Source organism: Rhea pennata, chromosome 13 (genome assembly GCF_028389875.1).
Source record: "Rhea pennata isolate bPtePen1 chromosome 13, bPtePen1.pri, whole genome shotgun sequence".
NCBI lineage: Eukaryota > Metazoa > Chordata > Aves > Rheiformes > Rheidae > Rhea > Rhea pennata.
Genome location: NC_084675.1, coordinates 17770996 through 17791224, shown reverse-complemented (window position 1 = coordinate 17791224; position 20229 = coordinate 17770996). Strand labels below are relative to the sequence as shown.

At 46.0% G+C, this 20229-nt stretch overlaps 2 protein-coding genes across 2 annotated transcripts in view; one reads left to right on the top strand and one right to left on the bottom strand.

Moving 5' to 3' along the window:
- Positions 1-10326, top strand: part of MAF (MAF bZIP transcription factor) — a 189821-nt gene extending 179495 nt beyond the window's left edge. The window contains exon 3 of the mRNA XM_062586323.1: positions 10147-10326. The gene's annotated coding sequence lies outside the window, so the exon portion shown is untranslated. The remainder of the gene's footprint in view (positions 1-10146) is intronic.
- Positions 10327-10980: 654 nt separating this feature from the next.
- WWOX (WW domain containing oxidoreductase) overlaps positions 10981-20229 on the bottom strand; it is a 496680-nt gene continuing 487431 nt past the window's right edge. Inside the window, exon 9 of the mRNA XM_062586320.1 lies at positions 10981-11169. Coding sequence (XP_062442304.1) covers positions 10981-11169 — 189 coding nt within the window. The remainder of the gene's footprint in view (positions 11170-20229) is intronic.

The window sequence follows — 20229 nt, the reverse complement described above, 5'->3', positions numbered from 1 at the left end:
ATTGCTCTAGATTTGACCTCTTATATCAATAAATAACTGTATACAATTATATAATAATTAGCCTGTAATCCCAGAGCAATTACAGGGCTCTTCCATGGGTAGCTGAGCCGTCACGAAGACCGTGACACCTGGCATCTCCCTGGTCTGCAGCTCTCCATCGGTTGCACACGGGGGGATACCGTGGGCTTTTCGAGTTCGTTTTGGGTGGCTTTAGCCAAGGCCGCTGGGTGAGCTGGATCGGCCGGGTGCAGATGACGGTAGGGAGATGATGAGGTGGTCACCCAGGGAGGCCCTTCTCCCGCCTGGGAAGTCAGAGAGCAGAGGTGGAGACGCGGGCGGTCGTGCCTGGGAAGCTCGGCGGCTGCGCGAGGTTGGCCGGTGCCGCGGGCAGCGCCGGCACGAAACTCACCCAAGGAAACGCGCCGAGCTCCCCGGCGGGCGAGAGGGCTTTCGGCAGCAAGCGCCTGCCCGCGCGGCTCTTTCGCCAAAGCCTCCTTCCCGCTGCAGCGCCTCCGCCCTGCTCCGCAATCCCTTCCCCGGCGCGTCCAGCCCGGGCGGCCCGGGAAAAGCCGGGGTCCCGCTCGGCCGCCCGCCTGCGGCACGCTGCCGGAGCACGCTGGCAGAGGCGTGGAAATGTTTTTGTTGGCGCGGGGGAAGCGGCTTGGCGTGAAAGTGAGTTAGGGACGATAAAGACGATAGCCGGGAGCGCTGGAACGGCGACCGCCAGGGCCGGCCGGGAAAGTGTATCGAATACGTTAACAGACACCGGGAGCCAAGAACGAATTTTAAGGAGGACTGGGAGATATTCGTATGGGTTCAGTAAAAGTTTTAGAGCAACCGAAGCAGTTTCCAGCGTTGGGGATATCTGTGCGTGTGTGTTTATGTCAGCGGTGGCCTTTGGCAGATGCATTCAGACTTCCAAAATTCAGAAATCCAAAAAGTCATTGACTCTTCTTAAGCTACAGTCAACAAAATCTGAAGCATTAATTTTCCTAATGGTTAGTGCTCTATGTGAGTTTCTGTCTGTATTTGTTATCTTAATAAGCCATGGCAAGGTGCAATGATGTAAGTAAAGCACATTCTTTAAGGCAGTGGTTTGCAAATAAATTTTCCAGTGGTCACAGACGTAAGTCTAGAAAGCTAGCGGTGGCTGTGGATTGAACTATGACTGGTGTATTTTAGGAGTTACTTAGGAAATCCAGTTCTACTGCATATTACTAGCAAGTCCACGTACACAACTGATGCCTCAAAGCAAACCAGAACAGACTCAGTAGTGAGCGGCTGACCTGAGCTCTGCTCCGCCTGAATTTTGAACAACAGCTTCTTCTCCGTGTTACTATTGCATTAGTTTTTAGGTTCTTCAGCTTAAATACTCAGGACTCTCTGGAAAACTACAGAAAGAAACACTTTTAGACTTGTTAACCATGGGAAATATATATAGCATGTCAAACTGAAAAGCGTATGTGGAACAATGTAAAATTCTTCACTAAAGCTACTGTATAAAATACATAATCATCAACCGAGTAGGACTCCAGCAAAAATGCTAATGAGAAATTAGAGACTGAGGATGGAGAACTGACACATTGCTTCATTTTGCTTCTTTCTTCACCTAAAGGAAAAGATGATAAAGAGTAGCTGCAGACAGAGCTCCTAATGCTGGTGGGGCAGAGAAGAAAGTAGTAAAACTGCAGAAATAGCCATAAGGAGCCAGAGCAGCTTTCAGGCAACGGAAGGGTCAAGTTCATAATTATGTTCTAAGTGATTCAGCGATTCTCAGATTCCAAGTGATTCAAAAAGCCGGCACAGGGGGGAAAAATACCAAAAACACATTTTAAAGAAAATCACGTATTACTCCATGTGTATGCATGTGAATGTGTGTGTGTGTGTGTGTGTGTGTATGTATGCATATACATGCATATTTGCACGTGTGTGTGTGTGTGTGTGTGTGTATATATATATACACACACATATATATACATATATACACATATATATACATACACACACACACACACACACACACACACATATATATATATATATACAGCTGTGTTACATACAGACAGAGATAGAGAAAATTGTACGAAAGATGCTCATGTTCAGGACTTGCTGTATTCATGTGAGCAATTGCACTGCAATTGTGAAAGTATTTGAGTACTCGAAATTGCCAAAGGGTTCAAAAAAACAGGAGATTAACACAAAAATTAGGAAATTAAGACTAATCAGGTTATTCAGACAGAACTATTGTATTTCAATCAAAGTGCAGTAAAAGTATGGATTAATCAGCCAATACAACCACTGAGGCAAAGACTAGGGCTGGTGCTGGAAAAAGCATGCTTTTTAAAAACAGTTTTCCTTGTTCACGGGACTAAACCACATGTTTGGATGACTGACTGACCAATTTGCCAATAAAAGTTGTATGAACTGCAGTTCAAATGGTCATCATGGGTGGGTTAATCAATCCATTTTATGTATTTTAAAGATGAATCAAGGTAGCTGTATTCTGTTTTTGTTGAAGTCTGTCCAGTTCAAGCAGGCCATATGCAATTCTCGCAGCGAAATACGAAGCTATTGCACAGAGCTTTTTTTAACTTATTCTAAATTTCTTTTATTTTTAAAAATTCTTTTATTTACATAAAACTTCTGTCACAGGCTTCTTGGGAACACGTGGCAGCCCTTTAGCTGAGGAGGCTGTCTCAGCCGTAAATAAATACCAGTAGACTTGCTCAAATAGTTCATTAGTAGTTTCCGAGTGTGTGCGCTTGCATCCTCGCCGGCTCTAATTGCGAGGCTGCTGCTGCTCGCTGCATCGGGCTGGCGCCGCTCGCAGATTCTCTGCTCTACTGCCCCAGTAAATGAGGTGTTACTGTATTCGACTCGAGCCGAGAAGGAGCTCAGCCCATTTAGTAAAGAGACCTGCTAGGGCTGACCTAGCTGGGGACAGATTTCCTTTCAAATCTCGAGGAAGTCCTCCTGAATATGAGATGTTAATTGTGGCAGGAATTAAGGATTAAACAGTCATGGCTGCAGGTTACTCCTGGGAACAGAAAGCAGGATTACAAAGGAAACTGGGCCATGCCCTCGCAATGCTATTACCCCAGTTCTTGAGTCTAAAAACCTCAGAAACTCATCCTCGGTGACCAATAAAAACTAGCCTGAATTGTGCCTGCTGAGGCTGGAGGAAAAGCGCCCTCATCGTGCCGCCGCGGCTGGGCCGCCCTTCGAGCCAGGCGGCAGCTCCAGGCACCCTTGGCGCGGGAACGAGCCCAGATTTTCTCCTGGGGCCCCAGCTCCCCCCCAGCCCAGCTCTTGGGCTAAATATTTATGAGGGTGAGCGGCCCCCGCTAGCCCCCATGTCTGACCCCGGAATACAAAGCCATAGAGATGAACAGGAAGGAAAAAAAAAAAAAAAAAAAAAAGAAAGCAGAAGCCCAGTGCCTGAAATTTATGACATGGTAGCACGTACTTAATAACCAATTAAAGCCAAGATTTATTGGGAGCTAAATTACATTTGTATTATAAATAGAACTAGAATATACCGCTATAGAACAAAAGCAAAACATCTTAGCTTTTAATATTGTAAAAGACAAAGTAATCTAATGGACCCTAAATGTTAATGGGTATAAAGATTTACACCTTAATTGCATTTTTAAGTCATCTTATTTTAGAGTGCTCTTTTTTTTCCCCATGCACAGAGAAATATCAACAATATGTGCTGCAACATCATGCTTAGTAGTATCAAGACTTACTTTAGGAAACCTGCTATTACAGGCAAGCTCAGTTTATTACTTATAAATCCTTGCAAACATTTTAATTGAAATGAGCAGTGGACTTTCACTGACCTTGGGTGTGTGTATGTGAGCCCTTCATCGCAAATTAAGCCAGTGAAAAGTGCGTGTGCGGGGAGCCAAGAAGGGAGGGAGTGGTAACAAGATGATGTCTCTTTGTAAAGCCAACAAATAAACTATATTAGGCTTGGGGATTTGCTCTATGACAGGAAAAAAATCCCTAGCAAATGATGAAACATGAAATTATATCCAATGGAATTGTCAAATAGCAATATCATATTTACTCAAATATTATCAGCTATAATCCAACTTCAGGCTGATAGCCGAGGGTGGCATTTTTAGGATGTGCTTTCCTAGCACGTAGCGACATTACAAACTTCCCAGAAATGGATTACTGTGCTCAGGAAATTTCTCTTCCAGTTTGTGTTAGTGCTTCAAGATTCATAAGCTGAGTTACAGTTACAGATGAATCTAACTCACATTTGAAAAAAATAAATGTGCACTAGAAGTAATTAAAGCACGTTAGTTCATGAATAATACACCATTTTACTACTATTTGCAGAGTATAATGAGACAAGCTACTAAATTGACAATGAATGCTCTATTATGTGATTGCCAACTGTTTTATAAGATATTGAACAGATTCATTTATTCTATCATCACGCACATTATCAAGCTATTGCTTTTTAATAAATTAATTTCGCTTGTGTCTCCAGAGCCTGCGCTTTGAAACCTGGCTGAAGGCATAAGCGAAATTAATTCTCAGCCCCGGAGGCGGGCGGCCCGGGCCGGCTTCCCGGGCGGCTCCGCGAGCCCCCGGCCCCCGGGAGCCAGCCCGGCCAGCAGGTCGCCCAGACCCTTACGGGGGATTGAGTCCAAGCGCGGAAAGTCTGGTGGTGTTCAACCTCCGCCGGTGCACTGCTCCCAACGCGCTCCGCTCGTGTAAATGCAGCCCGCCGCACCAAGAAGAGGTTTCGGGGCGGTGCAAGGCATCAAGAGCCTTCTCTCTTTTTTTTTTTTTTTTCTTTTTTTTTCTTTTTTTTTTTCCTTTCCTCTCTCTTCCCTTCTGCTTAGTTTCTTCGGGTGCTGCATTTCAGGCCATCCAAAATAGTCTCATCAGGTGATGCACGGCTTCAAAGCAGGCAATCATCTTCTGGGGTTCGAAAAATATATAGTAGTATTTCTTCCTCTCTCTCTTTTTCCCTTTTTTTTTTCTTTTTTTTGTATAAGCAACTGCCCAGCAAATTGATAAAAGCCCTTTTTAATTAGATAGTGAGGTTGTATGGGTAATGTTCCATATAAAAGGTCTATAAACCACAGCAGAATTAATAAAATGACTGCTTCTCATTTAATTCCGGTCCTCCAAAGGGATCTGTATGTCTTGCTTTGGTCTGTTTGTAGTACTTCCTTCAACCCCCGGCCATGAGTTGATTAAAATCACATTCCTCACTTGGAAAGGGAGCCCGGTTGGTAGGAGACGCTGGGTTGTAATTAAGGGCCGGGCACAGACAGAAACACACGAACCAACCCTCCCCGTTAAAAGTACCGAAGGGGATCGCTGCGCGGTGCTTGCGTTGCTGGTGTATGCAACCGCAGCTCCTGCTGACAGCCGCCTCTGGATGACTCCATCGTACACACTTCATCTCCGACGGCCCGAGTCATTTTCCCAGGATTTCGCCCTCTTTTTCACTCCTCTCCACCCAGACGGATTAGAGCAATGACCGGGTTACACGCTGCTCATCGTTAGCTCTCCTCCCGCGCCGCCGGCAGATAACGGCTGGGCTCCCGCGCCAGGACGTTCGTAACACCTTGACACTTTTACAGCTCCGCCGCGCTCTGCCAGCGCGATCGGCTCTTTTAAAGCGTGGAGCCAGCTCACGAAACGCCCGCCGGAGAGGACTCGGCTCGAGCAGCGGGGTGGGGGGGAGAGCCAAAACCGCGCGGCCCAGAGCCGCCGGCTAGCGAATATCCCCGTTAGCGCTGATAGGAAGCCCCGGGGAGGAGCAGGTCCCCTCTCGCCAAGGAGCCCCTCTGCTTGCCTGCTGACTCCTCCGTCGCGCCGCGAAGGACTTCAGCGGCCGGCGCGCGGCCGGCGCGCAGCCCCTCACCCCGCGCCCCGGCTGCAGGCGGCTGCGCGCGGGCCCCACGCGGCGGGCGCGAGGCTGCGACTCCCCCGGCGCCGCGCCGAGGCTCCGTTCTCACCACGCGCGCACGACTTCTTAATACCTTCGCGGCCTTTAGCCCTCGACAAAATTTGGTTGAAATCCACCCGCGGATTGGAAAGGCTGCCTGACTGATCACATAAATCCAACTGCTTAGAAAAACAAGGCTAAAAAGATCTTTTGAGTTCCCCTGGGAAGCAACCACTACAGAAGTGTAAGATGCTATTATTAACGATGGCTTTTCTGCTTTTCCTACACTGCCTAGCGGCTCAAGGCATCTTGACTTTAAAACATTTGCTAATAAAACAACATATTCCCCGCACAGGTCAGGATCCTTACTCAGGACCATATATCCCAAGTCAGGCAGGGATTTTGCATCGAGGGTAAAATACAAACCTAACAACTCAGCTGCTGCAGATGGGAAGAAATGAGTAAAATTTTAGCATAATTTTCCAAGCTTCTTAGCATGCCCCCCCCCCACCCCTACCCATACATTTTTCTATATAGTACATGTGTGTTTTAAAAAAGAGATACATAAGGAGAAGCGGCATAAGTTGATGCGGTGAGGAAGGCTAAGGCCCAATTGGGATTGAGTCTGGCAAGGGATGTCAAGGACAACAGGAAGGGCTTCTTCAAATACATCAGCAACAAGAGGAGGACTAGGGAAAATGTGGGCCCGCTGCTGAATGGGGCGGGGGGCCTGGTGACAAGGGATACAGAGAAGGCAGAATTACTGAATACCTTCTGTGCTTCAGTCTTCACTGCTCAGGGCAGCCCTCAAGAATCCCAGAACCTGCACGTGAGGGAGAAAGGAAGACTTTCCTTTGGTTGAGGAGAATAGGATTAGAGACCTTCTGGGCAGGCTAGACATCTACAAACCCATGGGCACGGAAGGGATGCACCCACAGGTACCGAGCGAGCTGGTGGATGTTGTTGCCAGGCCGCTCTCCATCATCTTTGAAAAGTCATGAAGAACTAGAGAGGTGTCTGAGGACTGGAAGAAAGCCAATGTCACTCCAATCTTCAAGAAGGGCAAGAAGGAGGAACCAGGCAACTATACACTTGTCACCCTCACCTTCATCCCTGGTAAGGTGATGGAACAGCTCATTCTAGATGCCATCTCCAGACATATGGAGGAAAAGAAGGTGACTAGGAGTAGTCAGCATGGATTCACCAAGGGAAAATCCTGCTTAACCAATCTGATAGCTTTCTGTGATGGAATGACTGGCTGGGTAGATGAGGGCAGAGCAGTGGACATTCTGTACCTTGACTTCAGCAAGGCTTTTGACACTGTCTCCCATAACATCCTCCTAGATAAGCTCAGGAAGTGTGGGTAGACAAGTGGACAGTGAGGTGGATTGAGACCTGGCTGAAAGGCAGAGCTCAGAGGGTCGTCAAGGCCCGCCTGGATGCAATCCTGTCTAACATGCTCTAGGTGACCCTGCTGAGCAAGAAGGTTGGACTAGATGGTCTCCAGAGGTCCCTTCCAACCTTACTGATTCTATGATTCTAATCGTAATTAGTGTAGTTTAAATTTAGCCTGATAAGAAGGGCTTGCAGAGCTTGAGCAGCTGTTCCACTGCCATTCAGATTATGAAAATATAATCCTAGAGAACCCTGTCAAGATAAATAGAGCACATGAACTGTATAGGCAATTTTTCCCCAGCCACATATAATGATCAATTCCAAAGCCACAAGTGATACCAAAGGACAAAATAAGATCTGGCGAGACTTTCTCGCTTACAAGATATTGATCATTCCAATAGTAAACTGGCTTGTGTAAGTAAGTGTGTTTGGATTGAAAGGTCATGAGCTTAACACCTGACAAACAGTTTTTCAACCTTGATATAAGTCAGATTATTGCAGTGTTGCTGGAAAGACTTTCTCGAATAAAAATACGTACCTGGGATGAGACTAGCTGAGATTTGTCTTCCAGGTGTCAAAAGATAAATGTACCGGGGGAAAAAAAATTAAGACCTGGCATAGTTTTTGTGTCTTTTTTGCAAATAGATGTCATGGCAATCAGTTAGTTTCTGGCCGCAGCAATAACAACCATGGGTGGCCTCGGCTGCCCGGGCAGCAGTGGCCATTGGTACGGATTGAAACAGCCCCCGCATTCCCCTAAGAGCTTCTGGTGGCTCTTTCACCTCCCTCAAGGAAGCACACTCACTCACCCATGTAGATGAGGACCAAATCTTCACCATTTCAATGGGAAACGTTGACTTTAGGCGGACAGCAGAGGGGATGGGTCCTGGAGCGCCCTGAGCGCGTGAGGAGGAAAGGTCTCAGCTGCGGAGAGCTCTGGGAGGGTCTTGCAGAGTCTTGGGCACCACCTTAGCCGTTCGCCTCACATCTTTGCAGGGATGAACAGCAAGTGCTTATTAGGACTATTAGGAGCTTGATGCAAGTTTGCTGGATCTTTTCCAAGAACTATAAATACATGATCTATTTTGCTTTATTCAGTTCTTTTTGTTTTGCTGATATGATACTAGTTAAGGTTAATGAGGTTTGCTTTAATATTAGACACTGGCTCACTTAACTACCTTTAATGAACACTGGAGTCAAGGCGTTGTGGAGTAATTTACACGGACGCTGCCGCAGGTAAGTCAAGCGGAAAAATGTATGCCAGTCAAACAAATAAATCTGACTGGCTGTAAATGTGCCAAATTTTACACCAAAATATATTTGAAAGTCAATGACTTGGGCACATGTAGGATATTAAAATGGAAGGTTTGGAGTCTGTTTCTTTTCAATTGGTTTTTCCCTTTTTACTGCCCACTGTACATCCCCCCTGTGCTGAAACCAAGCGGAGAGTGTGTGAAAAATTTTCACAAGTGTTTCCAATAGGAGTAAATGCTCTGTGCTGGTTTTTATTTGGAATGAATGTGAAAAGAAAAAAGCTTTTTTATGCGGGATAGCTCACCAAAGGAGAGCTAGAGAGAAAAGAGAATGAGATAAAGAAAGTGAGAAAGACAGAGCAAGAGAGAAAGGGAAAGGGAAGCAGAAAGAAAGAAGATGAAAAAGAAAAAAGAGGGAAATGGACGGGGGAAAAAGAGAAGAAAAGGAGAAAGAAAATCACTTCCTTTGAGGTGGAGAAAATGGTGATAGTAAAAATCTAGATAGGGTAATACACTAGTGTCAGTAAATATTTATTAACCAGAAATAGGAACCGGAGGAACCCGATCAACTCCGTAAAGTCACGGGGCCGCTGAGTCCGCCGCTGGCGCAGGGCTGGGCTCGCTCAGGACCGCCTTCGCCTCCTCGCGCCGGAGGGGGAGCCCGCTCCGAGGGGACGCCCCGCACGGGCAGCGAGCCCAGCTCCTTACGGACTGGGGGCTCGTGAAAGCGCACCGTCCGTATTTCGGCAAAAAAAGGAGCGACGTGGTGCTCCTCACCGCCTGTTAATGGTTGCCCAAGCGTTTGCCACAAGGCCCAGGCTGCCGGCAGAGTTTAACCGCTGCCGTCCCCGAGCCCGGGACCGTCGAGTCCTGGTGCAAAACGCCGCTGCCTTGGTTGGCTGCACTTCTTGGGAGAGTCAGTCTTTTCTTTTTGCCACGCGAAGGAAAACTAACGCATCTGAGAAGGCTGTTGAACGGCTGACAGAAGCGAATCAGCTTTTCCGCCCAGGAAAACCTCCAGCACCCCGCGGGGTTCGAGCGCGATCCCCGCCTCAGCCTTCGAGCGCTTTGACCCGGGCCGCGAGCGTTTCCAGACACGGTGCTGCACCAGCGTATCGGCTGGGCACCACGGCCGGGCAGAACCTCGGGGATTTCTTTTTTTCCCCAAAGGCTGAAAAGAGGTGGCGTGCTTTCTTGAATACCTTCCTAGTCAGGAAAGCAGACACGAGTTCATCCTCTGCCCATCCCCATCGCTTCGACGCTCTCTCTCACTAAACTGGAACTAGCCATAAACTCAAAAAAGTAATATATAACTGCAAGAGAGAATGGTTACGCTCTAACATTATCATTCTTTGCATAGATCTGGGGGGTTTTTCATGGCAGGATACTTCATTCTTTCTGATGAATACATTCCTGGATTTTAATACCTATTCAACAGCTAATCAAATGCATTACGCATTTCATAATGAACTATTATGGAAGACAGTCTGTTAACAATAAATCAAAAACAAGGGGGGATCAAATAACATTCCATTAACAATGTGCCTTTCTATTTGTTTGCTTATATTTTGTCTACAGAAAATGTGATGCTGGACTGGTGATGGCTTAGGACAACGTTCTGGCATGAAGACAGCTACAAAGCACAAAACACAAAATGAACTCAGAAAGAAACAAGAAAAAAAAAACAGCATTTTCTTGGCATCAACAAGAAGCTCTTTATTTTTCCTCAAGTTTTCTTTTCTAAAAAAAAAAAATGGAACTAAGACATTTGCAGAAATGAGACAAACTTACTCTTCAGGTGACTGTATTCAAGCATGTTGTTTTATTGTTTTATTAAATTTAAAATGAAAGAAGAGAACTGAGAGATTTGGAATCAGACACAGTATCAGGACAACTGAGAAACTGTGAACTTTAAAGAAAAAAAAAACTCCTTAAAACTGTGAACTGAGAAATGGATGGAAATACCATTTAAACCCCTGATTACACCCTGTGTATTCTTAAGGAGACAACGTCATCTTTCCTTACCCTACGGTATTTAGGGAATGGTTTACAGCATATCTTTTATTATAATCTTTTAAGAAAAAAGCAGAAATATTTAATTAGCTGTGAATTTACTGTTTCTGTTCAGATGTCTTCTCGCACCTTCTTTTTCTAGACAGCGCAGCTGTACTTGCAGCCAGCAGCCAAGGGCAGGACAGATTTCTTTGCTTAACCATCTTTTTGTATTTGCCGCACCCGATGATAACATCCACGCAGGCAGAAAAGGCCCCGCAGCCCCAGCACCTCCCGACCGACGCGCAAAGCCGCGCAGGCAGGAATTACCCGAATAAAGAGGCGCCGCGGGAGCCCCCCGGGATGCGCCGGCCCGGCGGGCGGCGGCGGCGCCCGCGGCTCCCCGGCGCGAGCGGCCGGCTAGGGGCCCCGGCGGCCGGCGCGCTGCCGGAGCAGCCCCTCGCTGAGCTCCCAGAGCGCGGCGGCCGCCCCGGCGCTCTGCGCCTCCTGCGACGGCGGGCAGCGGCAGCAGTTGTTGAAGTACATCCCGCCCAGGCCCTCCAGCTCCGGCGCCGCCGCGCAGTACACGGTGGTGGCAGCTCCTTGTTGCTGAAATTAAAAAAAAAAAAAGAAAAAAAGACATCAGTGAATGTATACATTTTTTTCTCGTTGTCCTTCTGACCGTGAAGCCATGTGTCTTGTAAGAGCCGCAGTGAAAAGCATCGCAGCTGCCAAGTTAACCCACCACGCCGAAAAGCAGGGGGGACGCTGCTGCCTTCCTGTCCAGCTGCCACTTATTTGCCCTTCTGCAATTTGCAGTTGCAATCTGCAATTTTGAGGATTTTTTTTTTCTTTCCTTCTACTACCTCTTAAAGTAAAAGAAAGAAAAGAAAAAAGAAAACCCTCAACCAAAGCCCTGGTCTCTGTTCTTCTGCACCTTTACGACAAAACGCTTGGATCGGCTTCAGGGAGAGTCCTGCCTGAGCCAGAACGGCAGAATCCCTCCAGCTGCTCTCTCAAACCAGAAAAGCCGAGTCAGATTTAAAAGCAGCACCTAAAACTTGCCTGGTTTTCTGGGCATAGAGAATACTTACTGTGTGCCTTGAGCACCACCACTTCCTAATCTTGATAAGCAATGAAGACTGACATATATATATATATATATATATACACATACTTATAAAAGGTTTTTTAAGCCTCTTAAACAAAATGAACCTGGACACTCCAATTAAGACCTACTATGTAAAGTGCAATTGGGATTTGTGCCAAAACTATCCATACATCTCTGGTCAACAATTTTACTGCGGCGGCTGTCACCACCGCCTTGTAAGAACGCTTATCTGCTGCAGGCACCAGCCGTTCTTATTTTGCAGAGACACAAGGCTTTCCAGTGGGTTTTTTTTTTTTTTTTTTTTTTTTGGTGTTGTAACAACTATTTCTCATGTCTTATAGCGCTTTAAGAAATGGGGCGGGTAGATTAGATTCCTGCTCCTTGTGGAGCAGGAGGCCTTTGGGGGGTTTTTCTTCCTTTTTTTTTTTTTTTTTTTTAATACCAAGTGAACCCATGTTCAAATGGAAGGAAGGTATTTCTCTGGCTTTCCGCGGCAGGATCCCGGGGAGCGAGGCCCCGGGTCCCGGCAGGCGCACCTGAGCAGGCGAGGCGGCGCTCCGCGGCCGGGCGCGACAGCGCCGTGCCGCGAGAGCTGCAAAAAGGGCAAGGAGCTCGTTTGCTTTGTAAACTGTAATTAAAAAGAATAGGTTAGAGCGCCTAGCGAGACACTGCGCACGACACTAATTTGAAACCGATACAGTTTATCTGGCATCTTATGATTATTTATGTACATCATAGTCCTTTCTCTGGCAACTAATTATGAGCTGATAGGAATCAGAATAAAGAGGCTGCCAAGTACGATAGAAAAAGTAAACGAAGAGAAATTAGACATTGCCACATTAGGATAATTTAATGGGGGAAAAAGAATAGGCTTCAATCTCTGGTGATTTTCCTCTGGTTCATTTTTTCTGACCTTTCCCGGTCAAAACAAAGGAAACGGCGGCTGCTGCGAGGGGGTCAGCCCGGGACGGCACGGCCACCGGAGGACCTTCGCTTCGCAGCCTCCGCTTCCGAGGGCGGCAGCCAGTCTGAAAAGGCCGAATTCTCCCTAATCGTGGCTTCTCGATTTTGCAACTGCAAAGAAAGGCATATCAGCTTGCAAGATATGCATTTTTTTTCTCAGAAGATGGGATTAAACTGCTAATGATGACTCCACAGCTTAGAAATGATCCCCCATAACAAGGTAAAGCCTCAGACAAAACCAAAACTGCATTAAGTATTTTGAAAGGCATATATTTATCATCAGACCAAAATATTTTTAAAGTTAGCGTAGTACATAGTAATCCTCTTATTAAACCTTATTAAACCAGTATCTTTTTTAAAAAAGAGAAAGTATCTTAAAGGCAATAGGGGAAATACAAGAGAGTTCTACTAAAAATAATATTAATAGAGAACAATAAAGTTCCTATACTCATTTGAACTAGCCTATAAAGCTCCACAGCACAGGTATGATCACTATATTCAGCTGTTTAGAATGATTCAAAGCCCCTGAAGAGTATTATTAGGTTTAGCAAGCAATTCAAGTGGACTTTTATTAGAAAGGTAAAATTAAACTGAAGTGCTCAATGCGGGGCGAGAGCCCGTAAGGTATTGCTGAAAAGCATCATTCCAGCCAAGCTAAACTCAGGCTAGCTGTGATAGAATTTGGCTAATTCATAAAATGGAAGTTTATCAGAGCAGATTAAAATCCAAACCAAACAATAATTCCTCTTTTCAAATGAGCCAGATCTGAAGACCTTTAAACGAAATTCTCAGCAGGCAGAAAAATGTGCCCTGGTGTAACAGCAGGGGTTTATACCTCAAACACTGACACGACCTCAGCTCCAAACGAAGAGAACAGTCTTCCAGGCGTGAGCGTAGGATCTTTACTTTAAGCTATACAGGACCATGTGGCCGGGAGCCCCAAGCACTTTACCCTGCGATGCCCCCGGTGCGTCCCCGGGACCTGGGCGGAAGCGATGGGCCGCTTGCTTCGCGGCGGCGAACGCCTCCTCCTCTTCCCAGACATCTCCACCCTGTTGGCTGGTCTGGAAGCAGGCGTTCAGCGGCTCCATCACTGACAGAGAAGTTCCTTTTTTATAACTTAGGAGAAATGCAGCCATATTTATCCCGTTGTTGTCAGCGGGCACAGCTCTCGAAGCTCAGGACGGCGGGCAGACAGGAGCTAGCCAGGCCGAGGAGCGTCCCTCAGACGGCAGAGCGCGGAGCACGCGGCGGCGGCCGGAGCCTCGCAGCCGCCCCGCGCCGGGTCCCCTTCGGCGCGCGACGCAGCCGCGTTCAGGCGCCCGAGGCTCGCTGCTTAGGCGACGTGCCCGGGGCCAGCGGGGAAGCAGCCCTGAGCCCCGGGAACGGCCCCGGCAGGAGGGGCCTCGGGAGGGCCGTGCCCGACCTCCCGCTCCACGCCGGGCCCTCGGGCACCCCCGAGCCCCCTGGCTTGCCGCGTACGTGCCGTGCGGCACGGGATGCTGCCGAGGGGGCAAATCACCGCTTCGCAGAGCCCTCCGGGAAGAGCCCGAGCTGCGGAGAGCTTCCCACTGCCGGCACGGCCACCCTGCACGGCCGGGCGCAAACCCGCTCCGCTTCTCAGCAGAGATCGCGCGTCCGTTCGAACGGCCGCGCTACGCCGGGCCTCACGACGGCGTGGTAACACGTTTTAACTTGTTGCTCCTCAGCTTCCCCGCTTCCCTCCGCCCGGACGGAAGAGGATGTGAGCGAGTCTAATTAGTAAACAGTTCCACGCGGCTGATCGGCGACGAAACATCCTTAAACTGATAAAAAGAGCACTTTAATCACCGTTGAATGACTTTCAATGCCAAGCGGTTTGTGCCATGTCAGAACGCAACTTGGAAAAGATTAGAGCACTATATAAAAGAATTAACGCTAACAACTTCGTTAGAAAACGTCTTAATCAATGAGCTTGTCAGCTGTCACAAACCCTCCCCGACCCATCGTGATTAACCGCCGCCTCCCCCCGAAACACTATGAACTTGTAAACAACGATAGAAGCTCTGGGCAACGCAACCGTCGCCCCGCGCGCGGCCGGGGTGCACGGCGCTAATCACCAGAGCCGGGGTCGGCCTGCCTTAACCTGCAACGCAGGCGGGAGCTGGGGCGATGAATGCGCAGGACGGAGGATCTGGGAGACGCCCAGCCGAGTCTTTGCTCATGCCTCGGTGCCACGTCCGATCCAGGCAAACGTCGGAAAGCTGCCAGGCCATCAATCTCGCCAGAGTATGTAAAATTACCCGGGAATCTTGTTTTGGATTAAGTTGAAGAGTGTCTTGGAAATAAGGGTTCATCATTCTCTTTTGCAAATCATTTGTCAGTTTTGTAATACAATCTTAAACTACAGCGGGGAGGGATTTGTAAAGCAGTTGCTGTTTATTTATAGTTGAGGCTCAAAGATCTACATTATCCATCGTCTAAAATCCTTTGCTGAGATAAAAATACTTAGTAGCTACTTGCTCATAGGCATATATTTCATAACTGCAAGCTATCAATTTGTTGGCACTGAATACAAATGAATATTGAATATCTTAATGGTTAAAAAAAAGGGGGGTTCCTGATATACAGTATATGGTAAAACCCTCATTAATATATGTAATGCATCTGTTAGTATTCTAAGATACCATTTATGTTCCTGATAAGAAAACATATTACACAATTAATGTTTAGTTTTCAGATTTGTCCAGTTTCAAATGCATGTTTATTTTCTAAAATTAGATTCCTGTTCTGAAGCAGGTCTACGTATGAAGCATATAAATAACAGAAACAAAGCCATAACTTACCTGTATACTTATCAACTACAAATGAGTAAGACCCATTCTAAACTATGTTAAAGGCATACAAATAACATTAAACATTGCCTATCAGTGAGACAGAATCAGCTTCTTTGAAAAGGAGTTTTTATTTTATTATTAAAATCAAAATCAAGGATAAAGGCCAGTCATGTTGGTTGGCACAGCGCATTTTAAAAGATGGCCAATGGAAAGAGGTGAATTCAGAATGACAAGAGAGGCGAATATTTGTGACGAGATCCAGATTCAAGGCAAGCAGCTCAAGGCACATGACAAGGCAGGTGCTTCCTTAAAGCTCTTCAGGCTTTTCTTGTCATTCATCTCAGGTCTATTAGACGACACAAACACATTCCTAACACAAAAATACCAGGTCGACACAACAGCACTGTGAGCATAGCTTTCCTAGGGGAATAACTTCTTATACAGCAGTGTGGAGATGAGGTAACATGAGTATACTCCAGATCATGAAATAAGTCTCCTATACCTTCTTTTTGTCTCTGAAAACCACTCCGAAGAGTTGACATCCATTCTGCTACAAAGGGCACTTTAGTTTATCCGCCAGCATCAGCAATGGGCATTTGCTGATTTGATACGAAATATAAAATCTCCTTGGAAAAACAAACAAAATTATATGTAGCCTAGGCCCATAACCATCAGGTCCAAATTTGCAAAATCAAATTCTGAAGGTCCAGCTGCAATGTCAGTGGCTGTAAAGCAGCACGGGTTTGCTCGCTGCAGCGAGGCTGCGTGGATCTGTGATGGCACTCACTTGCTTCGGTTTGGGATTTCTAGCAACCCCCAGCTGGGATTTGGGTGCACAGTCTGAAAATAAAGTGACTTCTTTCTTTGCAAGGCTAAAACACCTCTAAAGGGGCTGAATTGGCAGTGTTTTCCCACCAAACTCAAGTCTGTGCGCATGGCCTAATGACACAGAGCATGGTGACCTCTTCAGAAGAACACTAGCAAGTCTCAGTCATTGCGTCCTCACCAGCAAGTCATTCAGCCTCCAGAATTTCCCAGGATCTGAGGTGCTTCTAGCAGTCAGCCTCAAGGGCTGTGCAGTGCTATCACCAGCTGCGCTGGAGCCACAGGAGCTGCAGGCACTGCTTCTGGGAGCGAGGCGTCCTTCTGTCCTCCTTGAGCAGCTCGGTGTTGTGAGGGCACCTTTTGAGCAAGGCAATGAGCAAGGTTTAGTCTCACGCATGACATGCTATGAGACCTGTTCAGGTCTTGCTGCAGTCCCCTTACTCAGAGCAATCCCAGATGCTCCGTTACCTTACGAGCAGCAATCAGAATATGTATGTATTATTCTACCGTAAGAAAACAGGATTCCCTGATTGCTTTTTCAGCAAGGAAATATGAAATTGAGACCTGCCTTCGCAAGTTTGGGTGAGCATGATAAACTGAAATCGTATCTGCAACTAAAAAAATAAAACTTCAGAGCTGCCAAATATGATCTAATAAACAAGTCAGGCTCAGTTGACTTCAGGTCCCATCTCCACCCAAGTGCCAGCAAGACAATGTGACCTGAGCTGACTTTGCAATTACAATCTTTTCAAAGGTCTCACTGAACCACATCTAAACCAAAGATTCACAACCACCTCCCCCTTCCCTATCACCATAGTTAAACCAGCAAAGTGTCTCTTAGAAGATAATACAACGCATAAACCAAAATCTATAAGGTCTGCTTTCTTTCCTCTCATGTATTCCTTTTTCAATTAATTCCCAGCTACAAAGACGCAAAACTCTAACAGCTTCTCTACTTGCAAAGTATTAACTAGTTGGTTTTGAGGTGTAACTTTTCTTAGATTCATTAAGACCTTTACACATTTACAGTATTCTTTACATACATTATAGAAGATAAATGTGCTATATTCTTTGAGTAAGGAAACTGCAGTAGTTCACGAAAGAGGATTTGTTTTCAACTGCTGAGGCATTAAGACCTAGTGATTATTTCAACTATTCAGCATATGCAGCTATATTTAACCTACATTCTGGGTTTTAACTTTGCAAAAGAAAACGTGTCCATTGTAATAAATGTATTTCGATAATGCAACATGTCGTTTGTGTTATGCAACACCCGTATGTTCTCAATTATGGCAATGACAGTGCTTGAAAACTTCCAACGTCCAACATCCCGTGTCAAACAGATTGTCTACAATCGTTCCACAGGAAAAATAACTTGGGACATTAAGTCAGGAGAACTGGGTTGGTTTTCTCATTTCGACTTTGACTTACTGAGTGAACTTGGACAGGTCACTTAATGCCATGTACCTCACTTTTCCCACCCATAAAATGGGGAGAGTACTGTTATCTACCCACCTCACAGGGGTGTTGTGAGGACTAGTTCACGTTCATAGAGTGCTTTCAGATGTATTGTTGAAAAGCACTGTGTAAGTATAAAGCATTACATTATCAGCCATTGTTAAAATGTTTAGAAGATGTAGAACCAGGCTGGAAAAATAGCTGATAAAAATGTAATTACCTTTTAAAATCATGCATATTTTTCTCTATTGTATAAACTTCATTCGCCAACTTGTGAAACTGTTTGCTACACTGGGCCCTATTCCAGTATCTTCCCTCTCTCGCTCATGCCCTGTTTCTTTTTGCCCAGCTCACAGGAAAAAGGAGCTTACAAATACTCCTGTTAGCCAAAATATCAGTGGATTTTTTTTTCCCCGAAATAGATGCTTTAGAGGGAACCAGTCGCTGAAAGGGAGCTCCATGGGTTCATCTCTGCTACACATTGCATATGTGAGAAAGAGCCATAGATGGCATACCAGGGGTGGGATTCAGTTGCCTAACATAGGGGTCTCACGACACTTGAGATGCCTTAGAATATCCCACATGCTCTCCAGCTGTCCTCCAGAAGGGCACAGATTTCCCATAGGTCCTGTACTGTATCTGCCAGCCCCTCGCAGATGTCTCAGCTACCCCAGGAAGTTTAAGACAGCACAAGACACCCATGTCTATGCAACCTGATTGCTCTTAAGGAAGCACCTGGAAGGGGCCTGGTTCCTGCAGACAGCGCTGTGTTCCTTTCTTTTTCTAGTATCTTATTAAAGTCCACAATCAGTTTCTGAAAAGTGTTTTAAACCTGACACGGAGCCATCTTCGGCTTCAAAAGCTTTGACAGAACATATGGCTTTACCTTGCACGAGCAGCATTTCAGTGGTGGGGGCAGCACATCCCTGAGGCTGCGCGCCCTGGCCTTTCTACCCACATCAGACTTCCACCCCGATCACTCCTGAACATCCTTCTCCTGCCTGCTGAACTCCTGTTTACACCTCATTTACACTTTTAAGAAATCATTACTCCACCGAAGTGGCAGTTATGAACACTGCATGCAAATTGCTCCAGTTTAGCCTTGCTTCCCCTTTCTGCTCCCGCTGTGTTATGACTCTCGTGATAGCATGGAGCAGAGGGGTGATCCTGCACACTTCTGCTCATTTCCAGACTCGGGAAAAATCACTGAGGAAAATTACCAGCGGTCTTTTCAGGGTGTAATGGCTAAGAGTGTGATCAGGTTGGCTGTATCCTGTTGCTGTCCATGCTTACCCCCTACCTTATGTGCCAACACCGGCCAGCAGAGCGGGAAGCAGAGAGACAGCCCCCAGGGGCATGACGGCAGCGTTACCAGGAGCTGATCACTTTGGCAAATCTCTGCCACTCACCTTCTGAGATTTTGCAATGTGCATTTGTATAGACATGAGGCATATAACAACTTGCCATCGTCAAAAATGGCAAGCCTTTGGAGGATATTGGAAATCATCCTGAAATACATATCCAGCCAGCCGAGCTCAGATTCTTACGGGCAAGGGTAATTTGATGAGTTGGGCAAGGAGGTTGTTGACAATAAACATACCCTGCCAAAAGGACAGATTAGATATGCTGCTGCAACTAAACCATCAGAATAAGGTCTGCTGGTGTTTAGACATACATAGATGAGAATTTGTTGAAATCGTTTCTGATATTAACTTATGCTGACTTGAAATGTTTATGTTTTTGCTGTACCTAACTTTATTTATATATATACTTTATATAAATGTATGTATACATACAGTACTGTATATGCTGTATATATTTATATAGCTTTTTAATACTATTACTGGTCAAAATTAAGACTTTTTTCATATGCAGTATTGCAAAGAATGTCATCACAATACTGACAATTGGCGTCCTCCTTCGTTGCACAGATAATTTTTTAGACTGATTCTGATTTTAGATATGAGTGAAAGAAACCCCACACAACACAATGCTTTCCAAAGCAAGTGATCTTTTGGGACAAATATTTAACAAGCTCCTCTGTTTCAGTTGTAAAGATAAAGACTGTTTTGCATCTGTTGATACACACAGACACACACAAGTTTCAGTAATATAATGCATTGAAAAACCACAGGGTGTTTTGATGGGGACGTATCATCATAAGAAATTAACTGCTAACTCTGTCTTCCAGAAACTAATTAAGGGAATGTATTTTGCAATAATACAGATCTAACAAACAGGCCTCTAATGTCTCGGCTTCGAGCTGTAAGCCAGGCACTCCTGTATTATGTATGTGTGATTTTCATAGATAGCCCACTGTAAAGTGTGCCCTTTTAGTGCATCTTTCAGGCTCAAAGACACTGGCCTTGTTAATATTTCATTTAGTACATACTGTAGAGTCTCATTTATATTACTTCTATAATTAATGGTGATAGCTTAGGCACTGCCTTTACAAGGAGAGATCCCTGTATGTTGGTCGATGGATAATGAGAAACA